Source organism: Corvus hawaiiensis, chromosome 2, assembly GCF_020740725.1.
Source record: "Corvus hawaiiensis isolate bCorHaw1 chromosome 2, bCorHaw1.pri.cur, whole genome shotgun sequence".
In the NCBI taxonomy this organism is placed as follows: domain Eukaryota; kingdom Metazoa; phylum Chordata; class Aves; order Passeriformes; family Corvidae; genus Corvus; species Corvus hawaiiensis.
In genome coordinates, this window is record NC_063214.1 from 8,242,499 (window position 1) to 8,263,290 (window position 20,792).

At 36.7% G+C, this 20,792-nt stretch overlaps 1 protein-coding gene across 3 annotated transcripts in view; it reads left to right on the top strand.

The window, feature by feature from the left end:
* Window positions 1–20,792, top strand: part of GBE1 (1,4-alpha-glucan branching enzyme 1) — a 165,293-nt gene that overhangs the window by 129,206 nt on the left and 15,295 nt on the right. For all 3 annotated transcript variants that reach the window (XM_048326884.1, XM_048326893.1, XM_048326902.1), the window contains exons 13-14: window positions 16,105–16,289; window positions 17,391–17,521. In XM_048326884.1, the coding sequence (XP_048182841.1) occupies window positions 16,105–16,289; window positions 17,391–17,521 (316 nt within the window). The remainder of the gene's footprint in view (window positions 1–16,104; window positions 16,290–17,390; window positions 17,522–20,792) is intronic.

Sequence of the window (20,792 nt, forward strand, 5' to 3'; positions counted from 1 at the left end):
TGTTTTGGGTTGGAAGGGAAACAACAAAAAGATCATCTTAAACATTATCTAGTTCCATCCCTCCTGCCATGGGCCGGGGCACTTCACTAGACCAGGTTGCTCTGAGCCCCATCCAACCTGGCCTTGGATAATTCCAGAGATGGAGCATCCACAACCTCTCTGGACAACTTCTCCAGTGTCTCACCACACTCACAATAAAGAATTTCTTGCTAATATCTGATCTAAATACACCCTCTTTCTTAAAACTGTGTGGGCATCAGGTGTCACTGGAATGTATCACAACATGCTTTGTCTTGGAGCTACATTTCTGTTGTAATTTGTTATAACCTTGTTGAAGTTTGGAAAAAGTGCTTGAAAGCACTCTAACTCACTTGGTGTGCTTCCATGTGGCAAGACATTTAATGGAAAAATGTTCTTATATAGTATCAGTCACAGAGAGGTAGCTGAGTGCTGGTGTTGGAGGGAGGAGAGGTGTGCAAGGTAGGACGAGGATCAGGACAGTGGGAGGGTGAAGGCAGTGCACAGTCAGGTTGGTGTTGAACTGAGGGCGCCATTAGCCCACGGCAGTCACTTTATCTTTCCAGCTAAAAAGATGCATTCCTATACATAATTCAGGGTAATATTTTTTTCTGTGAGCTCATGGAAATCAAGAGAATAGAGTGGAAATGAGGTATTTTAGTTTTACTTCAGAGTTAAGTGTTATGAGGTTAATCTTGAGTATGAACACAGAGCTGATTTTAGTAAGCTTTCAAGAAGGGAGAGGTGGAATTTATAGTGGAGTAAATTAGAAAGGGAGTTTATGAAGACAATAAAATTACTTTTGGCTGAAAAGGAAATGAATTTTGTTGGAGGGGGATTGCTTTTGGGGTTTTGTTAGATCTTTTTTTTTTCCATATAGTCCAGGTGCCTTTTGAGTTGGAATGCCTTGTTGAATATAAACCACTTCTATCTTAAAGCACAACTTAAAAGTGCAGGGCAGGAGGAGTAACAGGACAAGTGACTAATGTCTCAAGGAGAACAGGATTATTCACAAAGCCAAAAGTATTATTGCAGTCTTTTTACAGCTAGAAGCTTAGAAACTTCTACTCAGTTGGGATAAGTATTCTGATCTTCTTGTGAAATTCAGAGCAGGTCCTGCAAGCAAGGTATTTTCATAGAAATCTTCTCAAGTGGCATTTTTAGAGAGATTATTTAAAAGCAATCTAGTAATCCACTCACTCCTGATTTAAGAGTCAATCCATAGACTATGAAACAGCTCCCTTAAGCCTCTCTTTTTTTTTTTATAATCCAGCTAACTGCTAATACAAAATACTGCAGGAAAGGCTGGATCGTCTTGATGGTTGTATTATAGGGCAACTCTTTGTGCAGCTTAAGCTCACAACCTTTATCTTCATAGTGGAGAAATGCATGGTCTTATTTCAAAACACTAAGGGGGGAAAAAAAGGATATCTGGTGGAAAATATTAACCTGTGTTAACGTACACTCTTGGATTGGCAGCATGCTTTTCCACTATTTATCTTGAGCTCCTAAAAACAAACAAAAAACTTGGTTCAAGCTGAGCTGTTCTTGTTTATTTTCACAATGGGTTATTTATTGTAGTTCCTAATGGCTGCCATTAGGATGCAGCATTTTAGCAAGCAAGGAATTGCACACAATATTGCTGGAAGGGAAAAGTGCAGATGTCTGAACATGGGTGGACTTCCATAACTCACATTTTTCTTTCGTCTAACCCAAGATAGTGCAAGTGCTAGTTATTCATAGATACCAAAATATGATGTGAATGTATATTCTATTTTCCATAAGTCTTCACTTACCATGCTTTTTTCCTCCTTGTGTACTATTTAGCTGTACTTAAACAGCTTTTGTATATCTTCTTGAATATATGAGTGGTTAATTCTTTAAAACTCTGTAGTTTTCAATACATTTTGTTTAGCTTGGGGAAAAGGAGGCTCAGACATGACCTTATCTCTCTCTACAACCACCTGAGAGGAGTTTTTAGCCAGGTGGGGGTGGTAGGATAAGAAGAAATGCTGTCAAGTTGTGCCAGGGAAAATTTAGGTTAGGTATTAAGAAATTTTGTCACTGAAAGGGTGGTCAGACACTGGTACAGGCTGCCTAGGGAAGGGGTGGAGTCACCATCCCTGGAGGTGTTCATCAGATGTGGCTCTTGGGGGCATGGTTTAGTGGTGGACTTTGCAGATAACTGTAATGATTCTATGACTATTCAAAGAGACAAGCTGAGAAGCATGCCAGAGTACTGACATATTAATTTCAATAGATGTAAAGAAAACTTGCCTTATTTGTGCAAATTTCCTCAGTATGTGAAATTTATTGTTCCATTTGGAGAGAGAAAAAAAAAAAAAGAGAAAGAAAAATCAATATTGCACTAAGCTTGTTACAGTTCTGGCTGTGACTAGTCTTAGAAATACAGTATAGTTTATTAATATCCTGCTTTCCTATTTATGGGTTGGAAAGGGGTGTCCTGATTAAATGTGAAGCAGGGAGTATCTTCATTTGAAATAGTTTTCATTTCCTGGAGTTCATACATAATTGAAGTTTTCAGAGAAATTGTGAAATTCCCTTTTTGTATTTACTGGTTGCTTTTATATTTGTAGCTCAGGAAGACTGTATTTTTAGGTTTTTAATTCCTACACAGATGGCTATTGCTTGGTTTGTACACTGCACATAAGAGTAGAGAACTAAATCCATTGCTTGCTTCTGGAAACTGAAACACAGGAAGAGGCTTGTAGAAATACATAAAATTTATCTTAGTAAAGGTGCTGTCTACACATCATAGTCTCTCAGTAAGTTTTTGATTTGTGTTTTTTTTTCATTTCCCAGTTTATGAATGGGTGATGTGATCCATGTCTGAGATACCCCGAGGCTGGGCTCAGAGACATGAGAAGTTTTTACTAGGCCCCTGCTAGGGCCCTGTCTGTCTTCTCCCCTCCTGCTGTTACCATGACATAGTAGGTTTTTCAAAGGATATGTTGTTTTCTGACAGTAAAATGTTCCCATTAAGATCTAAATAAGAAAACAAGTATTGGAATAAGCTACCACCATAATGCGGCTGTGTAAAGGAATGAAATGGAACAAAACAAAATGAGTAATGACATTGGCAAATAATTTTTTGCAGATACAAGGTGTAATTTTACTTGTTTCAGAGGATTCTTCTCCCCTTTTTTATAGATAATCCACGTAAAGCATTTATCACTTGAACAAGTTTATTTTTTTAAGGAAAGAACCCACAAGGGAATGAAAAATCATTACTGAGAAATTTCATATGTCCAATTCAAAATGTCTTTGTGCAAGTAATCTCTAATGGGTTCTTGTCTGTGTTTTGTGTTTTGCCTTTGTCATTTTGAATTTCCATAAAGCATTGCTGGAAGGGGAGAGGAGAAATCATCTTGGTGTTTGTACATATTTGGCTTTCCTCAAACAGGTGTAGCAGCACTTTTCAGACATGGCAGCGGGTTTGGGGTTTTTTTTCTGAGATCAAAGTTTTCTTTTTCCCTTGACAAGGAAGTTTTGTCTTAAAGGCACACAAAGCATTATGTGCCTAATAGGGTTGCAGTATATTTTCAGCTTGGCCCCTAAAAAAGCTGTATCACTTCTTTGTGTACAGTGCAATGACAGCATGAAGTGGAGTACTTTGAATGCACTCCTATTTCAGTGAATTGAAACACTATTTTTGGAAATGATATTTTGAAAAAATGAATGCATGCATACAGAATAAATTCCAGCAGTTATGTGAAACTTTGGGGTGGGAAAAGGAGCAATACGTATGAACATACATTTTTAGTAAAAAGTTGATCAAGGAAGTTAGAGGTGGCTACCTAAATGAGATGGCTTTTATTACTTTGTATACTAGTTCAGACGTATTTGTTTCAAAACTGAAAAACAAGTTAAAATTTTATCAAGTTATAAGCAGCTGTAATGTAATCTAGGAATAGTTTCTACTCTGATTCTTATTTATTGGTGTAAATTTGTTTTCTGTCCATTAACTTGGTGTCACAAGAAAAATCTAAAATTTTTAGTTAGTTGTGTCTTGAAAGGCTCACAGCTATGCCTTCAGCTGATTTAGGTCTTGGAGCTAATCTAAATATATTTTGAGCATAAGATGAATACTGTCATGTTTGCCTCTGTATATAGCAAATTGTTGAATTTCAAAGCCAGAAGGGATAGCTGTCGTCTGCAAATAAAGAAGCATGAGATAATGGAATGAACAGAGGGGATGGCTCATGGTGAACCTCTTTTAACTAGAAGTTGAATCTCAAAAGTTCACAGTTCTAGACTGTTCTTTTACAGCTACTTACTTGCTTCCTAACCTCCTTTGAATAAAGGTATTTGAAAAAAATCATGTGTGAAGACAGATAACCAATCTGACTTCATGATACCTTCCCTTCTCATGGGAATTACTCTGGACAAAAAGTAGCGGTCTTGTCTATGAAGACATTTGTTCAGTCATCCCTTTTTTGGTTTCCACCATCCAAAATGCAGCTTTCCCTCCCACTTGCACCACAGGGACGGTGGGGACGAGCACTGGATCACTTTTCAGTTGTGTGCCCCACACTAGAGTTCTTAATGTACAGGCTATTATGTGTCTGGAGTTACCTATGTAATGTGCCCATCAGCAGGAAATGGAGTGTGTTACTGGGTCTTGGATTTCCCAGTTGTTTGAAAAATTTTCTCTATTAAGCCCTGAAAATTGGTGGACAGAATAGAAAATTGGCAGAAGCTCTGCATGATGATACTCAGAGTACCTCTTAAAAGCTCTTTATCAAATGACCTGTTATTAGGGAGCAAATGTCCATAATCTTTTCTCCAGTCTTTCTGGCTGAGGTGAGAGTGATTACCCAAAGGAATGGGAGTGGAATCATGCCACTTAAGTCAGGGCATATTGTGACTCTTCTGATGTCTCTTAAAGCTGATTTTTAAGGCATGCCCTGTTCAGAAGTACAAGGGAAGGAGAATGTGAAGGAATAACTAAACATGCAGAAAGGGATTTTTTGGCCACAACTGCTTTTTGAGAGGCTATGGTACTATTGCTACAGTCTGGTTTGTTTCTGTATTATGTTTTAAATTTTAATGAACAATTTGTTTTAAGCCTGTTTTCACAATATTGTGAGATTTATTTTTTCCTGTCTCTTTACATAACAAAAACAACAACAGTGACAAAATCCAAACCAAAACAAAACAACAAAAAAACACAAAAAACCCCACAAAAACCCACAAAAAAAAGCCCCAAACAAACAAAGAAAAAAAAAACCAACACAAAAAAAGTTGAACACCTTCTTGGATTAATGTGCTCAGTTCCTATAGATTTTGGTGCCTGTTTGATAATTCACCTGCTGCTTGCAGCAAAGGTGCCATCAGTACCAATTCTTTTAAGTCCCTTTTTTGTCTGAGCAGTGGTTTTGCTTCAGCTTTCAAAACTGTTGCCTGCTCGTCTGTATCTGAATTATTTCCTTCTTTGCTTTATTTTCTTTCTCTGGTTTTTTTTTTCTTTCTCCCACTTATCCCTTGTGCTGACACTGGTTAATGTTCAGGTGAGCCAAGACTATCTTTACATTGTGAATCCAGCCCATTTGGTCATCAGGATATGTATAAAGCTCAGGCCCCAGCCTGAACTGTAGCTGCAGTCTCCACAAGCCCACTGTGCCAATCATACTGGAACACCTGCAGTTAGTCTGGTATAACTAATTGTAGATTAGTATTAGAAAGTGATGCTCTTCAGAGGCTGGCTCTTAATTACAGCCTTTCTTTGTCCTCTTCTGGCATTGTAAACAGTCATAAAAGAATTTTAATAATATGCAAGTGTTATATTGCTATGATATTTTAACTTTTCCTTTTTTGTGACTAAAGATGGCTCAAGGATCAGGTTTAAGATGCTTAAAAACCAAATTTTATGACACTTCCTTTCATGTAAGATGTGCATGCATAACATCCCCATGAAGCAATTGTAAATCTATGGTAAATTTTAAAATCTGATGCAGTGAGCATTCCAAGACTTAAGGTTTTTTGTGGAAGCAGCACATATCAATGACTTTAAATGAATTCTGATTTTTAACGTTATTCAGGTGCAGTCTGATAGACACATTGTGTCTTGCAAGAAGTTCAGAATGACTCTTTGAGAACTGTATGAGACTTGGTCCCTATTCTAGTAAGAAGGAGAGAGAAGACCAGGGCAATTGCGACCTTGAACAGGTCAGAATTACATCATCACAGGTTTTTCTCATTAATACACACCTTTTGTGCACTTCATTAATAGATCTCATTTACAGACAAGGCATTCAGTTTAAGCCATGCATTTTCCATTCAAGAGCAGTTGACTTTAATACACAGAGTAATAGTCATAAGTAAATTAGTTGATTATCAGGCAGATGAGACTCTTCTTAAAACCTGCCCCTTTGGTAGCATGGCAAAGTACTAGAGACCCCTGAATCCTGATCTCTCCCTGTTCTTTCTAAAAAAACCCCCAAACTTGAAAATTTAAAGATCCATTTCCACATAGAAAAAAACAGCACCAAAAAACCAACAAAAACTCCACCCAACAATACAAATAATCTTGACTTAGACATCCTGGTTATGACTGACTCTAATGAGCAGAGATCTTGCAACAAATTATGCTGTCACTGTAAGATTTGTATGCTAGGAGTTTTGAAAAATGCTAAAACAAATAAACATGACTTAGAAAAATTGCTTTCAAGCATCTGGTTAGAGTCTTACATAAACTACTCATCATCTTGCATTTTTTATGTAAGAGTATCTTAAGAAAATCCCCCATAAAACAAAAACAAACAAAAAAAGCCCCAAACTGTGAAGCTAACAATGAACAAGATGAAGTGGGGGGAAGCAAAAGACTCTGAAACAATGAATGCAAAAAGTACATAAGTTGATGTGGGACATTCTTCTAATATACACATCAATTATGTTTATACCAACATAGATATTTACCATCCATTGAGGATATGCTTTTGAAATGCCCAGCAAAGCAGCAATTTTGTTCTTTGGAATATCAGTGTATTTCAAAGCTAATTTTCTTCCCAGATTAAGAGTCAAATTATTGTGAGAGGAAAAATCAGGAAATTATTTCCACTTGATAGAGTTTAAACTGGTTATGGTACTTGATTATTTATTTACTAGTAAACAGAAGGAAAATGAATCATGATGTAAATGTACTGTTTAATTTGGCATAGGCCTAATGAGAATTTGAAACTCTTGAGGCTTCCTCTTTCCTACACATTCAGCTATTTTCGTGAATCTCCTTATCTCATGTATACTGTCATGTATAACATTTACTTTAATAAGTATAGAAAAATGCATTATTTAGCTGATATATCCTGTCTCAGGACTATTTTAAACTATTAACAAAGTGAATCTCAAAATGTGGATTTTGGTGGGGTTTTTTTTTGGTATTTATATTTTCCCCAGCATGTTTGAGTTTTACAGATGGCTCATATTTCATTCATCCCTCAGAAGTAGCCCTTGAAGCCAAAGGAGTAGCTGGCTAATCTTTTCCAGAGTCAGTACTTGGCATTTATTTTCATCTGTTGTGTAAAAAAAACAAACCAATAACAAAAATCTCACGCAAAACCAAACTGCGAACAAAAACACCCAAAACCTTAACCTGATATGACCTTGGTTCCTCAGTGCATGATTATTTAGCATCAATCTTATGCATTCTTTTGCTGTGAGGTAGAAGTGCAATAAAAACTCAAATGCCTTCTTGCAAAGTAGTGAAATTGAAGTAACTGTAGAAAGAAAATGCACTTCTGAACAGTAGGAAGTCTGGATTTTGCTAGGGCTATGCTTTTTTATCAGCTCACTGAGGTGAGTCTGTTTCTTAAAACAAATTATTTGAGGACACTCGGTAAGAGAAACCTGACTTTAAAATGCTCGCAAGTCATTTTGGAAGACTTACTGCATTCTGAAACATTGCTAACATACAATTCTGGATCACAATATTTGCCTTTCTCCTTAATGATGGTTTTGGGTTTAATGACCAAACACTCCACATATTATGCTGGAGTGGTGTTGTCAAACTCCATAGTAATCGAACAACTGAAAAATACATCTGTATGTTCCCAATCTTTATTTTCTGAACAGTATTTAATTGGAAAATACAATTATGGTCAAAAAACTTTTTTGACGTGTTGCCATGATGTTTCATTGCTGAAGTAGGAACATGGAAAGGTAGGATTTTAATGTAAAAAGTTTCTTATCTAATATGATGTGTGGCTTATTTCAGAATCATTTTACTATTTTTTCACTTTTCAGTGTGGTAAAATTCTCTGCTAACATTCAAGATTTTCTGCATGAGAGTTCTATAAGTTGATATCAAAATTTATACTCCTTTCTTTCTATAAACTTTTATCTTAAGAATAGGATATTGAATTTTACTCTGCATTATGGTTTCTGCATATTTTTATTTTTGCTTTGTCCAAGGACATGGAAAAGGCCTTTGATCTTTGCAACTCACCTCAGAGATAAATGTCTAAGACTAAACTATTTCCAGACCTGATTGTATAGGGATTGTATTTACTCAGAGCAGGTTGGTTAATAATGTATTCACCAGAACTGTGCTGGAGTGTAAAATGTTTAAGCACTGAAAGTTCACATTCAGCTGTCATCGAGCACAAATATATCAGATTACTCTGTTACTCTTTGGTGCTCTGCACACTTTCCCATTTGTTCCATATCTCCAAATGAAGTGTTATGCTTGGACATGTCATACATGTTTGAAAGACCTGCTGGGGACCATGCTCACAGATGGGCATCTCAAACTCCAGGATAGCTTTATTAAGTGAAGCAGATCTATGAATGAACAGATATCAATGAAATGTGATCAGACAATGTGAAACAAACTCCTGGAGTAAAGGCTGTCACTCTGCAACCTTGTACTTGAAGTGCAAGCCATGTTTCAGCCTGGCTGCTCTCATACATCTAGAGAGCATACATTTGAACACAGCAGTGATAACCTGCCAACAGGAACTTCTGCTCAGTTATTTTCACAAAGAGTTTGAGGAGCAAGAAGACAGGCAGCACATCCTAAATGTTAGTGAATGTACTGCTGTAAAACATGGGGATAGCCTGGTCCCTGTTGCAGTGGAGGCTCCTATAGGGAGAATATTGCACACTGGAAATATTCCAGAGTAAGACTAGCTCACTTGCAGTACACCTAACTCTGTAGCTATTTTTCTGCTTGATTTTGCCATTTGTTTGTTTGTTCCAACTAATTCGTAAGCAAATATCCTTGTATATCTAAAGTATGGTTTAACTTAGGTGTTAGTTGCACCTAAGATTTCAGGTGTTGCGTAGAATTGTGTGTAGAAACAAATGCACCAATTGATTGCTTTTTTTTAATATAATATGTTTACTTGTATTTGTGTATATGCAAGTTCATAGCAGGAGACATTACAGTAACAGGTTGCTTTGAAACAGTGCTGATTCCTGCAAACAAAACACTTATTGTATCTTCCAAATTCAAAAATCACTTATGTAACATTCAGAAAACAACTCCATTTTCTTATCTGCATTAAAGCATAACTGGTATGGGAACTTAGAAATACCATTGATTGGTTTTCTGCATCAGAGGAGTCTTAACATTGGCAGCCTTGAGACTGAGTGCATCAAGGATCTCTGCACTCTTTAAGAACTGTGCAACAGTGCCCAGGTACCACTTCAGGTGCTATAGTGGCTGTTTGGGGTTTTCCATTTCTTTGAGGAAAAGGTAGTGTAGGATATGATGCTGTGCTTTTTCAAAGACTTTTACAGTAATCACATAAATCTGTTTTTGAAAATACCTTAGTAAGTACCCAGGTTCACTGGAAACAGTGGCAGATGAGAGATGTTTAAAATTACAAAGGTCTTGATATTTTCTAAAGCATATGTTTTTAGGAAGTTTATAAATACATTCTCAGCATGGCAGGGTTGAGCCAGCCTCAGGTGCAGGGCAGGAGGCAGCTGGCAGAAAGAAGGTTTAATCTCAAAGCAGTGATATGTGAGTCTAGGAAGAATCTTGGGAATGTACTCTTTTGAGGACATTAGGTAAGAAGTGTTTTAGACCTGCAACCAGAAGTATACTCTGATGGCTGATTTGTACTGTTTCAAGAAAACTGGGCCTTCTCACAATACACCTTCTGTTTTGATTACTGACATCTATTTTAGGTTGCCTATTTTTCCCCCTACTTTGTTTAAAGTTTGTTCCAAATTTTAATTTCAAATTTTCTCATTTTGTGCTGTTAGCAAATGCATAGTTATTTAAGTAATTAGATTTATTCCTGTAACAAGAACAATAATACTGAACTTTCATTTTTTATTTACTTAACATAAAAAGCTTTAACTTTCTTATGCATTAAATACTGTTCAAATGGTCTTTTTCTTCAGTTTACATTTTCTTTCTCAATCTTTTATATGCTTTTTCAAAATTAGACAATGAAATTCTTACTGACACCAGAAAGAAAACTGCTAGTTGTTGAATATCCCAGGGTGAAAGACTTGCCAGCTTTCTTGGACCTCTTTCTGTTCAGTCTTGTCCTAAATTCACTTTGTAAGCCCATTAACCTGTCAGTTGTGGTACCAGTCAATATTTGGCAGTGCACCATGCTGAAAGTTTTAGCTAGAACTTCTCTGACTGCATCTTCTGTTGAAAAAATTTATTGATACTGATTTATATACTTTTGTTAGATTTGGGGGGGGAGTTTGTCTGTTTGTGTTGTTTTTTTTTTTTTTTAACCTTTTCAATGTGTTGTGCAATATTGTTGTTCTTAAATATTTTAGTGAGCTCTTGGAAGAGCTCCAAACCTGACTAAATAATGTATACTGTGCGTGTTCACGTAGAGCCTGGTGGAAATGTCACGGTATCAAAGTCATCTCTTGTTTTTACCAGGATGCAGCTAATAGGAAACAGCAAAATGGCAACTGTTTCAGTGTAAAAGCACCCCAAAGAGTTTAATTGATACTTTATTGTTTTAAATACTATATAAGGGGGTTGAGTAAGTTGTACGTCAGACATATATTATTCTACACTGGAAAAAGGGGGCTGAAATGTAAACTTTGAGGCCTGCAAGTTTCAAAGAGTGGATTAATAAAATAATTATCCTCTCAAGATCCTTTCTAGTGTAGGTAACTTCTCTTGATACTCTTTTTTTTTTTTTTCTTGTATGTTAGTGTGAACTGCAGAAGCTCTTGTTCTGCCCAGTAAACAATCAGCGGAAAACATTCATCTGGGAACCGAATACTGTTGTCAGTGAGGCCACTAATATTTTATTGAATATTCCTTTGATGGAACACTAAACATAAGTAAATGAAAGGATAATTTATTCCAGATAAATGTTGGGGTTTTTTCCTGTGTAAATATAGTTCTGCTAAATACCAGCATGTGGGCATAGCCATCATATGCTTGCTTCTGTTGAAAAATAAATCATGGTAAGCAATGCCATGTCTTGCCTACTATGCCCGTGCCTGCTTACTCCTCTGTGTAAGAAATCTTCTCAGCCATCCAGCCCTTCCTAATACAGGTACAGAGTTGGCGCTTCTGAGGAGAATTGCTTTATTTCTTGTTATTTGGTTTTGGTTTTTTTTTCTGTAATTGATCTGACAAAAGAGAGATGTGGGTTCAACATCTGAGAACTGAGCAATGCCATTTAGTATGGTTGGCATTTTTGTTGGAACGACTGAAAAATTATCTCCTTTAAGAAGCTGGAACTATTTTATCAATGTTATAAAACTGTGTGGTACAGTAACTCCCAACTTTTAAACATCAGTAGGAAATGAGTGAAGACAGAGCAACCCTTGATGGGAAGTGGGAATGGGAGAGAAGCAACAGGAACTGTATCCCTGCACAGAGTACTGTGTCCCTGTGTGATTTAGGGCAAGCATTTTAAGGACTCAATCCTTTCCCGTGTCTTGGGTACATTGGAGGCATCCTTGTGTTTCCTTGTGACTGTATCACCCCAGAGGAGATGCATTCTTCAATCCTTTAATACAGGGAAGGTTAAGTATTCCCTCCCTTCTCCCCTAGGAAATACAGAAGATCCAAGCTGCAAAGCAAATATGGTGTTCATCCTGATTTTTATCTTTCATAATTTGGGAGGAGACAATATCTGGTATTTTCAGAAAATGGGAGAAAAATACAGTTTTTCACAGAACTGGCTTTACCAATTGCCCTCTCTACCATTACCTCATGCTAGAGATTTCCTCTAGCCTGGATTTTATGCAGAAGTTAAAATATAATTTGCCTAAATTGGTTTTGTTAGTCTTGTCTGACCCAATATGTCATTGAATAACAATGCTAGAGGATTAAAAAAATATTAAAGTCTTCGTGGCATCTAACCCAGGTGTTTCAGGAGTCCATTTGGAATTTCACTTTATTTTTGCGTGGATTACAAGACTAAAGGAATGCTTACAGTGAGGCTCATTCTCTCATCATTCAGAGGCAGTATAGTGTTTATTGTTTGGGTTTGGTAGTAATGAATGTTAAGAAGATTTGGTACAAATATGAGTAAATACAGAGTATCAGAATTACTTAACACCCAAGAGCTTTGCAACGAGAGAAAATGAAGATTCATTGTTTGAAGTGTTTATTGTTTGAAATAATGATAAATACCATATGCTATCTAGATCTGATTTACATTGATTCTATTTGTAGCCTGCAAATTGTTGCACTGTCGTCATCGTTCACAAAGGCACTGAAGTTAAATTCAAACCAGTTACAGCTCCTGGATGACTTAATTATCTGGCTTCTGTAAATTGGTGTAACTCCACATACATTGATAGATATACTTTAAGGTGGAGCTGTTGGAATTTTGTCCCAATGTGTCCAGTCTCCAGCTCATCAGCTTTAAATAGGAACTTTTCGTAGTGTTTTAGATCATTTAAAACCTTGTTTAGCCTTATACACCTAATTAAACTTCTTACCTTTGTTGTATAAAATAAACTACTTGTTTTAACTATTTTTAAAGTATTTAGTGTCATATGTAATTCAAAATGCAAACAACTCCAAATAACAGGCATCTCTTTAAACTGCCTGCTCCATCTTTTAAATATCCCTTCAGTTCTGCTTATTCTTTGAGAGAGAATTGCTACTAAAGATGTCTAAAGAAGAGAGATCAAGAAAACTTTAATGACCTGTGGGGTGCAACTTCAAAAGAATCCACAGCAGCCCAACTCCTTTGTGGTGTAAATGCATTTCTAGCCTCATAAACAAGGGTGACATAAATTTTCATTATGGTAGTAGAAAGTTAATTTATTTGTTGGAATTGTGATCTTGAAATCTTGTACATAATAAAGTTGTCCAGTGTGCACAATATGCAGGAAACAGCAAACTTCAATTAATTCCTAGATAAAATTAGCATGCATTGCTCTTCAAGGATTTGTCTTTGTTTTGTTTCTCTAATCAAAACTTCAGTTAATTTCAGCTTTGTTCTCTGCCTCCCCCGTGTTAGTTCCATTGTCTTGATTTGCATCATTTGTGGCAGCTGGCTTCTTGTCAATCTGTAGTTTGGACACTTACAAACAGCAAAGTAAAGGGAGGAAAAGGAATCCTGGTAGTTCTTCTTGATAGTTGTGAAAGCCTCTAAACATAGAAGTGAATGTTGCTGATTCTTGTCAGACATGAGAAGTGTAACATGGAGAAGGAGGCAGATCATGCTTCACACTTACTGAACCAGTAGTTATCTCTAGAAATAAGAGTTGGTCACTTATCTGTGCCTTTCCTTTCCTAGTCCTTCCTGTCATTTGTTATGAAGTTAAACTAGTAAAAAATAGCAATTAAAAAAAAATAGTATTAGATGTGGGGGTTTTTATAGGATGCATGGCCTTAATGCATCACAAGATGCAGATGCATCCTAAATATTACTTTCTTTTCCCTTTACCACAGTTTAAAAACCTAACCAAAACTAATTGAATTCATTCTGTTACAATTTATGAACAAGTTTTCCTCCTATAAAGAGAAACCAAGTGACCCTTTTACAGTCAAGCAACTAGTACAACAACAGGAGCATATTGTCCAGACGGTGCTCATAGACACAGACTGTCAAAGTACATGCAGTGTTTAGACCTTGGCTTGTGTTTTTGGCAACAGAAAGTATCTTAGTCTTTTGTCAAATTGCACTGTGCTAAATTCCCTTTTTTTCTTAATAGCCATTAGTAATAGTTAGGAAATTAGGGCTGCTTTGAGTATTTTGCTCCACTTATATTGTTCTTTTCAAAAAGCCAAGACAACAAAACAGCACTGGAGCCACACTAGTTACTGTGATGGGGAAATAGGCAAAGCAAGTGGACGTGAGGGAGTTATGCATTATAAACCTGAAGGAAGCATGCTCTACTTACAGTGAAATAGTCCATGGAAATTATGGGCTAGTTCAGTCTAATTTATTTGCTATCTTCTATTGCTTATTTTCCCCATTTTTGTTTTTTTCTTGAACAAATAGGTATGATTTCCTTGCCTATCAATTCAAGATATGTATCATCTCTGACTTTCTGATGTTTTTTGCTGTCTTTAGCTGAGCTATCTCATGTAGTTCATCTTTTCAATAGTGTGCAAATCATGAAAGAAGGTAATACCTTGCCTAGCTCTTCAGAGAATATTGAATTTGGTTAGATACAGTGTCTGTTTTGTAGCAATAGCTTTCCTCATTTTCCAAACCGTATTGTTAGCACAGTTTAAGAGCTCAGTCCAGCATTATTCCAAGGTCATTTTGAAAGTCCTGCTGTGATTCTGATTCTTTTGTATTTGTCTCCAGTTTTGAGCTGAATATGAAATTTAGTGGTTTAGCTTTTGAATAGGAAATTTAATTTACAACTTGTCAGTTCGTTTACAAAGCGGATACCACTCTGAAGGATTCTCCTAAATATATATGAGGCTTTTGTCTTTTATTCTCTGTTCATTTCTTTGTTCCTGTGAAGCATGGAATTATAAAAATCACTTCACAAATTGAAGTTCATAGTTGTCACTGCTGCCTGTATCCTCCAGGCCTTTTAGGCAGTGCCAGCTAGGTGGGCCAGCAGATGGGTGGTAGATGCACATGCTGGGTATCCAGCCAAGAATCTTTTGTCTTCCCTGGGTATCCCTGCCCTTTGTTGGCCCACAGAGCTCCAGTTCATTGAAAAAAGCTGAGTAACAGTTTGTAGAAATGTGAGGATTTTTCTTTTTCTGTTCTTTTTTTTTGTTTTAGTACAAGGCCTCTTAAGTTTCATCATGTTACTTTCTATACATATTTCCAGGTACACGTTTATGGTGAGTGGGGTGTGTCTAATCTGTGAAATGTTTGTCGTGAATCAACTGTCATGGCCTGTGAAATGAGTGTTTAGCTTGCAAGGTAATTGATACCCTTTAATCCTGTATCAAATGAATAGTCCAAAATGACTGAGAGTCTGCAGGACAGCAGGTCATAGCATGAGTTAGAATTATTAAATGCATTTGGAGTTGTCTCAAACTGTAATAATGACAGTATATCAACCAAGAAAACTTTGGATACATTAAAGTCACTCAAAATATTCAGTCCCAAATGAGGTCTTGCTTTGAATCTTTAGCTTTAACAGCTGAGATTTGCTTTGGAAATTCTACATAAGAGAAGCTAAACTTTTTCTTGATTAAATGTCAACATTTTCCTTCTTTTTGAATGTGATCCAAGTCCGAATAAACCTGTTCTTTGTCTTCAAGAGAAGTCTGCTCAGTAGTTTTGTGGGCTAGATAATCTGGTTGAGACTGGCAGACTTGTGAAGCTACTACTATAGAAAATCAAATTGAGACATAGTGGCACTTAGCTACACACAAATATTTTTGGGAAATTTTAAAGCATGGCATGATAGCATGGAGTTTACAATTCTTTCATCACTTTGTACTTCCCCTGGAGTCCATGGATATTTTGCTCTTGTGGTTTTAATGGCCAAACAAACTTGCTAACATGAATGGAAGTTCTGAGAGACGTATTAATAAATGAGAGACATAATAATAAAATGACTGGTTTATGTATGGAAGCAGATTCTGTGGAATTTAAAACTTGTAGAAAGGAAATACACATTAATATATTTTGCTTCTGCAGGCTTAGTGTATTCTTAGCATGTGATTTCACAGATCCTTAATATTTTTAAATACAGGTAATGAATTTGGACATCCAGAATGGCTTGACTTCCCCAGAATAGGGAATAATGAGAGCTACCACTATGCCAGAAGACAGTTTAATCTTACTGAGGATGATCTTCTTCGCTATAAATTCCTAAATGCCTTTGATAGAGATATGAATAAATTGGAGGAAAGATTTGGCTGGCTTGCATCTCCCCAGGTAAGCTGTATATACAAAGTGGTAAGTTTTAGTCACCAGTTGAGTACATGTGTAGAGTAACAACATTCCCAAATTTGCATGCTGAAATTTTAAACACTATAGTGCGCTGTGTAATGCCTCATCATGTATTTCAAGTTGTCAAAACATGGCACTGAAATATCTTCCACAGATAATAGAAACCTGAAACAGTCTTGTTTTAGCTTCATAGCATGGCCTTTTCCTATTATTTTTCCTATTTTTATTTAGTATCTGTGGATTGGATAAAGCAGACTATAAAATTGTCCGTAATCCAATCCAAGAATTGCTTTCAAAAAGAATAAATTGTTCTGACACTACACTTTATAAAGACAATTACTCCATTTCTGAGGAAAAACTCTCAATAGAGACTAGTGTAAGTTATAGTTTCCCAGTTCTCAGCCTGCCACTTCTGTATTTGCATTTTTTACACTAGTATCACACTGTAATTTTTATGAAAGAAGCTCAATTATTATCATTTCTCAGTATTTAATTATTTCATACTAGTCATAATCCACTTTAGAGATTTTTTTTTAAAATTGATATCTACTTATTTATTAATGGCTTGAGCAAATAGAACAAAGGTGGTATGTGCAGCTGTTTAATGTGGCTTATCAAACCTGGTTCTTACACAGATTTCTAAAACACAACCAAAAAAAACACATCCAGTGCTTCATTTTCCAAGTTAATAACAGTGTATGTGATGCAGATCCCCATAACAAGTAGGTTGAAGATTTCATTTGACAAAAAGAAATCCATTTTTTACTAAAGGAAAGTGTGATGGAAAGACCATGTTACCAATCTTTGAGCAAGAATTTTTCAAGTGCTCTGTGCTGAACAGGGTTCTACCTCCTTAATTTTACGTTGCCTTATAAAAAGTAAGCTAGAGTTTAGTAATCAAAAACTTTATGTGACATTTCATAGATAAACGATTTCATTTTGGATGCTAATTCCTTTATCTCTGTCACTTGAATATTTACCTATATTCCTTGAAATGAGGTACAGAAGCAGTGGGGTTTTTCTTGGTTTTGTTAATTTAGTTAGAAATGAAATATTTTAAGGTGTTGATTTGTTTTTTTCCCCTAGGCCTATGTGAGTGAAAAGCATGAATCCAATAAGGTCATAGCATTTGAGAGAGCAGGTCTCATTTTTATTTTCAACTTCCATCCATACCAAAGTTATGTGGACTACAGAGTGGGTATTGAAACACCAGGAAAATATCCTTTTCTATACTGTTTTGCTTGTGAGGAAAATTTTAGAAGTTGAAAGCTGATCTTATTTCTTTTTTTTCTAATATGAATACAACCTGTAGTTAAAAGGTAAGAAATCACTTATTTGTCACCAATATAATCTTGCTTTAATTCTTTGTGTAGAGCAAAAAGATAATTTAGAAATCTGTTTTCTTCATAAGAGATAAGTTCGTAGAAAGCAAAAGTAAAAAATTGCAATATAAAGGCTTGTGATGCTTTGTTTTTTTGGAATTCTGTTGAGGTATGAAAAAGCAAGTAACTCCCACTTCCTAAATAAACTACAGACAGCCACTACAGTGGGATGATTCTGTGCATGGAGTCACACAGGAAAGTGCATTAGTGAAAACCTTCTTCAGGAAGTTCGTATTTGTACATTTCTACTTTAAAACTGGGCGGACTGAGAATGTGCTCTTAGATCAGCTGAGCAGTAAATGAATACTCAAATAATTGGTTGGTTTTGCATTTGTGTCCAAATTCTGAGTGTTGAGGGAGATTCCAAAAATTAAAGCTGATTTTCAGGAGGAATTTTAGTTGCCCAAATTCAGTTTCTTTCTTTGCCAAACACAGCTTAGTGACTTGTACTGTGACAGTTTAAAGTTCCAGTTTTAGCCTACTCTTTATTTATCAGCCATTCTGGGTAATTCCGCATTTCAGTTGCTTTAGTTCAGTCACGGAATCGTAGAATAGTTTGGGTTGGAAGGGACTTTTTAAACACCATCTTGTCCCTGCAGTGAGCAGGGCTATCTTCAACTAGATCAGGTTGCTTGTCCAGCCTGACCTTGAATGTATTCAGGAATGGAGCATCCACCACCTCCCTGAGCAACCTGTTCCAGTGTTTATCCACCCTCAGTGTAAAACAATTCTTTCTTATATTTAGTCTGAATTGACCCTCCTTCAGTTTAAAACCATTCCCCTTTGTCCTAGCACAACAGGCCCTGATAAAAGGTTTGTCCCCAGCTTTCTTCTGGGCCCCGTTCAGGTACTGGAAAGCTGCAGTAAGGTCTCCCCAGAGCCTTCTCTTCTTCAGGCTGAACAACCTCAACTCTTTAAGTCTTCACAGCCCTCTAATCACGTTCATGGCCTGCTCTGGACTCTCTCTAACAGGTTATGTCTTTCCTATCTTGAGGATCCCAGAGCTGCACACAGTACTTTGTGGGAGGGAGAGCTCACCAGAGAAGAGCAGAGGAGCTATTTAGTATCTAGGGGAATTTCCTTATCTATTTTCTTTAAATATGTTGAGGTGTTTTAATGTTGATTAGGGTTTTTTCCTAACTTCTCTCCTGCTATTAGAACCATGAATTTTATGTATAGTTTTTTAATGGAACCATTTAACCTAAGACTTCAAAAAAGTATGTCCTATTACTAGGACGTATGGTACCGTGCTAATAAATCCTCAGAACAACTTCTCCACTTGAAAAGGAATTCTTTATGATCTCTTTGAAACTTGGACATGAAGAGGAAGTACCTAAAAGCAATAGTTTGTTGTTAGTCAGTTTGTTTCTTTTAATAAGTTAGTGGATTTTTAATTTGATACCCTTTGCTGTTATAAGCCAGAAGAGACAAATTGCTGTAATATATTGATTAAATGGTTTTTAATTAAACATTTTTCTGAATGATACTGGGAATTGTGGGAAATGGGATGATCCTTTCACTGCTTAGGTTTGAGTTTGTTTTGTGGATTGAACTAGTCAAATGAGTGCATACAACACTTGTCATTAAATTTGCCTTTATTAAGGACAGCTTTGACTATCAGTATATTGTAGTGATATATAAGCTTCTTTTATATAGAGCTTCTCAGATATGTTAACAGGTATGTTAAAGGTACAGAGCTTCCTGCCTGGCCTGCATTTTTGTAGGGAGTCCTCTGTTCTGAACTCACTGAAATTGTCATTCTTCTTTCAGCTGTTCTGTGTTCAAAGGCTGTTAGCATAACAAAGGTAATTCTACTTTTATAAGAGAAGTTGTAGGCAATAGACATTAGAGTTCTGCTGGTCCCACCTGGTTTGGAAAGTCTTTCTGTGGATATTCAGCCAGTCAATGTCTATATGAAAAGTCACAGTCGGTTTGGGGTCAGTTTTTCCTTCCTCCTTATACTTCAGTCTTCACTCTTGTCTTATTTTCCTTGACATTCAGTTGCTGTGTTGTACGACTTGTTCTCCTAAGATTCTGTAGCTTGGTGTGAGGAATTCAAGGAACGAGACCTTAATTTTATGTGTGAGCATGGGAGTCCATAAATGCTGAGCAGTATGAATTGCTGCTAGCTTATCTCTGTTTGTATTTTGACATTTGATGTTGTCATATACTGCTAAAGCAGGAAAAAAATGACATGGGAAAGAGTGCTTTCTTCGTTTTACATGTTGCCATTTTTGCATAGCATGTATTGCAAAGCATTGTAGTCCCAGACTGAATGAATACCAGAGTGGCATGAATTTAGGGTTCATAAGGACATTCAGGTACTCATCTTTTCTCTCTGTTGAGCAGTGACAGGGTCTGAGGGGATGGTATGAAGCTGTGTCAGATTTAGATTGGATATTAGGAAAAGGTTCTTTACCCAGAGGGTGGTTGGTCACTGGACCAGGCTCCCCAGGGCAGTGGTCACAGCACCAAACCTGACAGAGATCAGGAGCATTTGGACAGTGCTTTCAGGCAAGTGTGATTCTTGGGGCTGTCCTGTGCTGGACCAGGAGCTGTACTTGGATCCTAGTGTCTCTCTTCCAACTCAGGATATTCTGTGATTTGAAGTCAGAGTTGTCCATAAGCAAATAGCTAGATTCAACCTGAGGAATCACAAATATTGTCATCAAAGTGCTGCAAAAGCATACTTTTAAAAAAAATCCCCACATTAATTCAGGCTCTCTGACATTTACAGCGTGCACCTCGAGCTTCTAATGAACAAGGAAGGTCATTTAAATGAGTCAGTGGCATGCGAGTGCTGGAGGCAAAGACGCCGCTTTGAAGTGTGGTTGTGTAACTGTCCCTGCCTGGTAGAATTCTGGCACGTTGAGACAAAGGACTTAATTTAGGATCAGTCAAATACTGAATTCCATCAAGGTAGTTGATACTTAAGGTTAATAGGTGTGAATAAGAAATATAGCATACTAATGTGGGAATGCATCTTTGATCTGCATGGGAGAAGACGGAGTCTGTGTAAGTATCAGAGTGGTATATTCTAGTGCCCGATTTCTGAGTCATGTGAAGGAAAAAGAAAAAAACGTTTCTGTGCTTATGCTGGAATTTT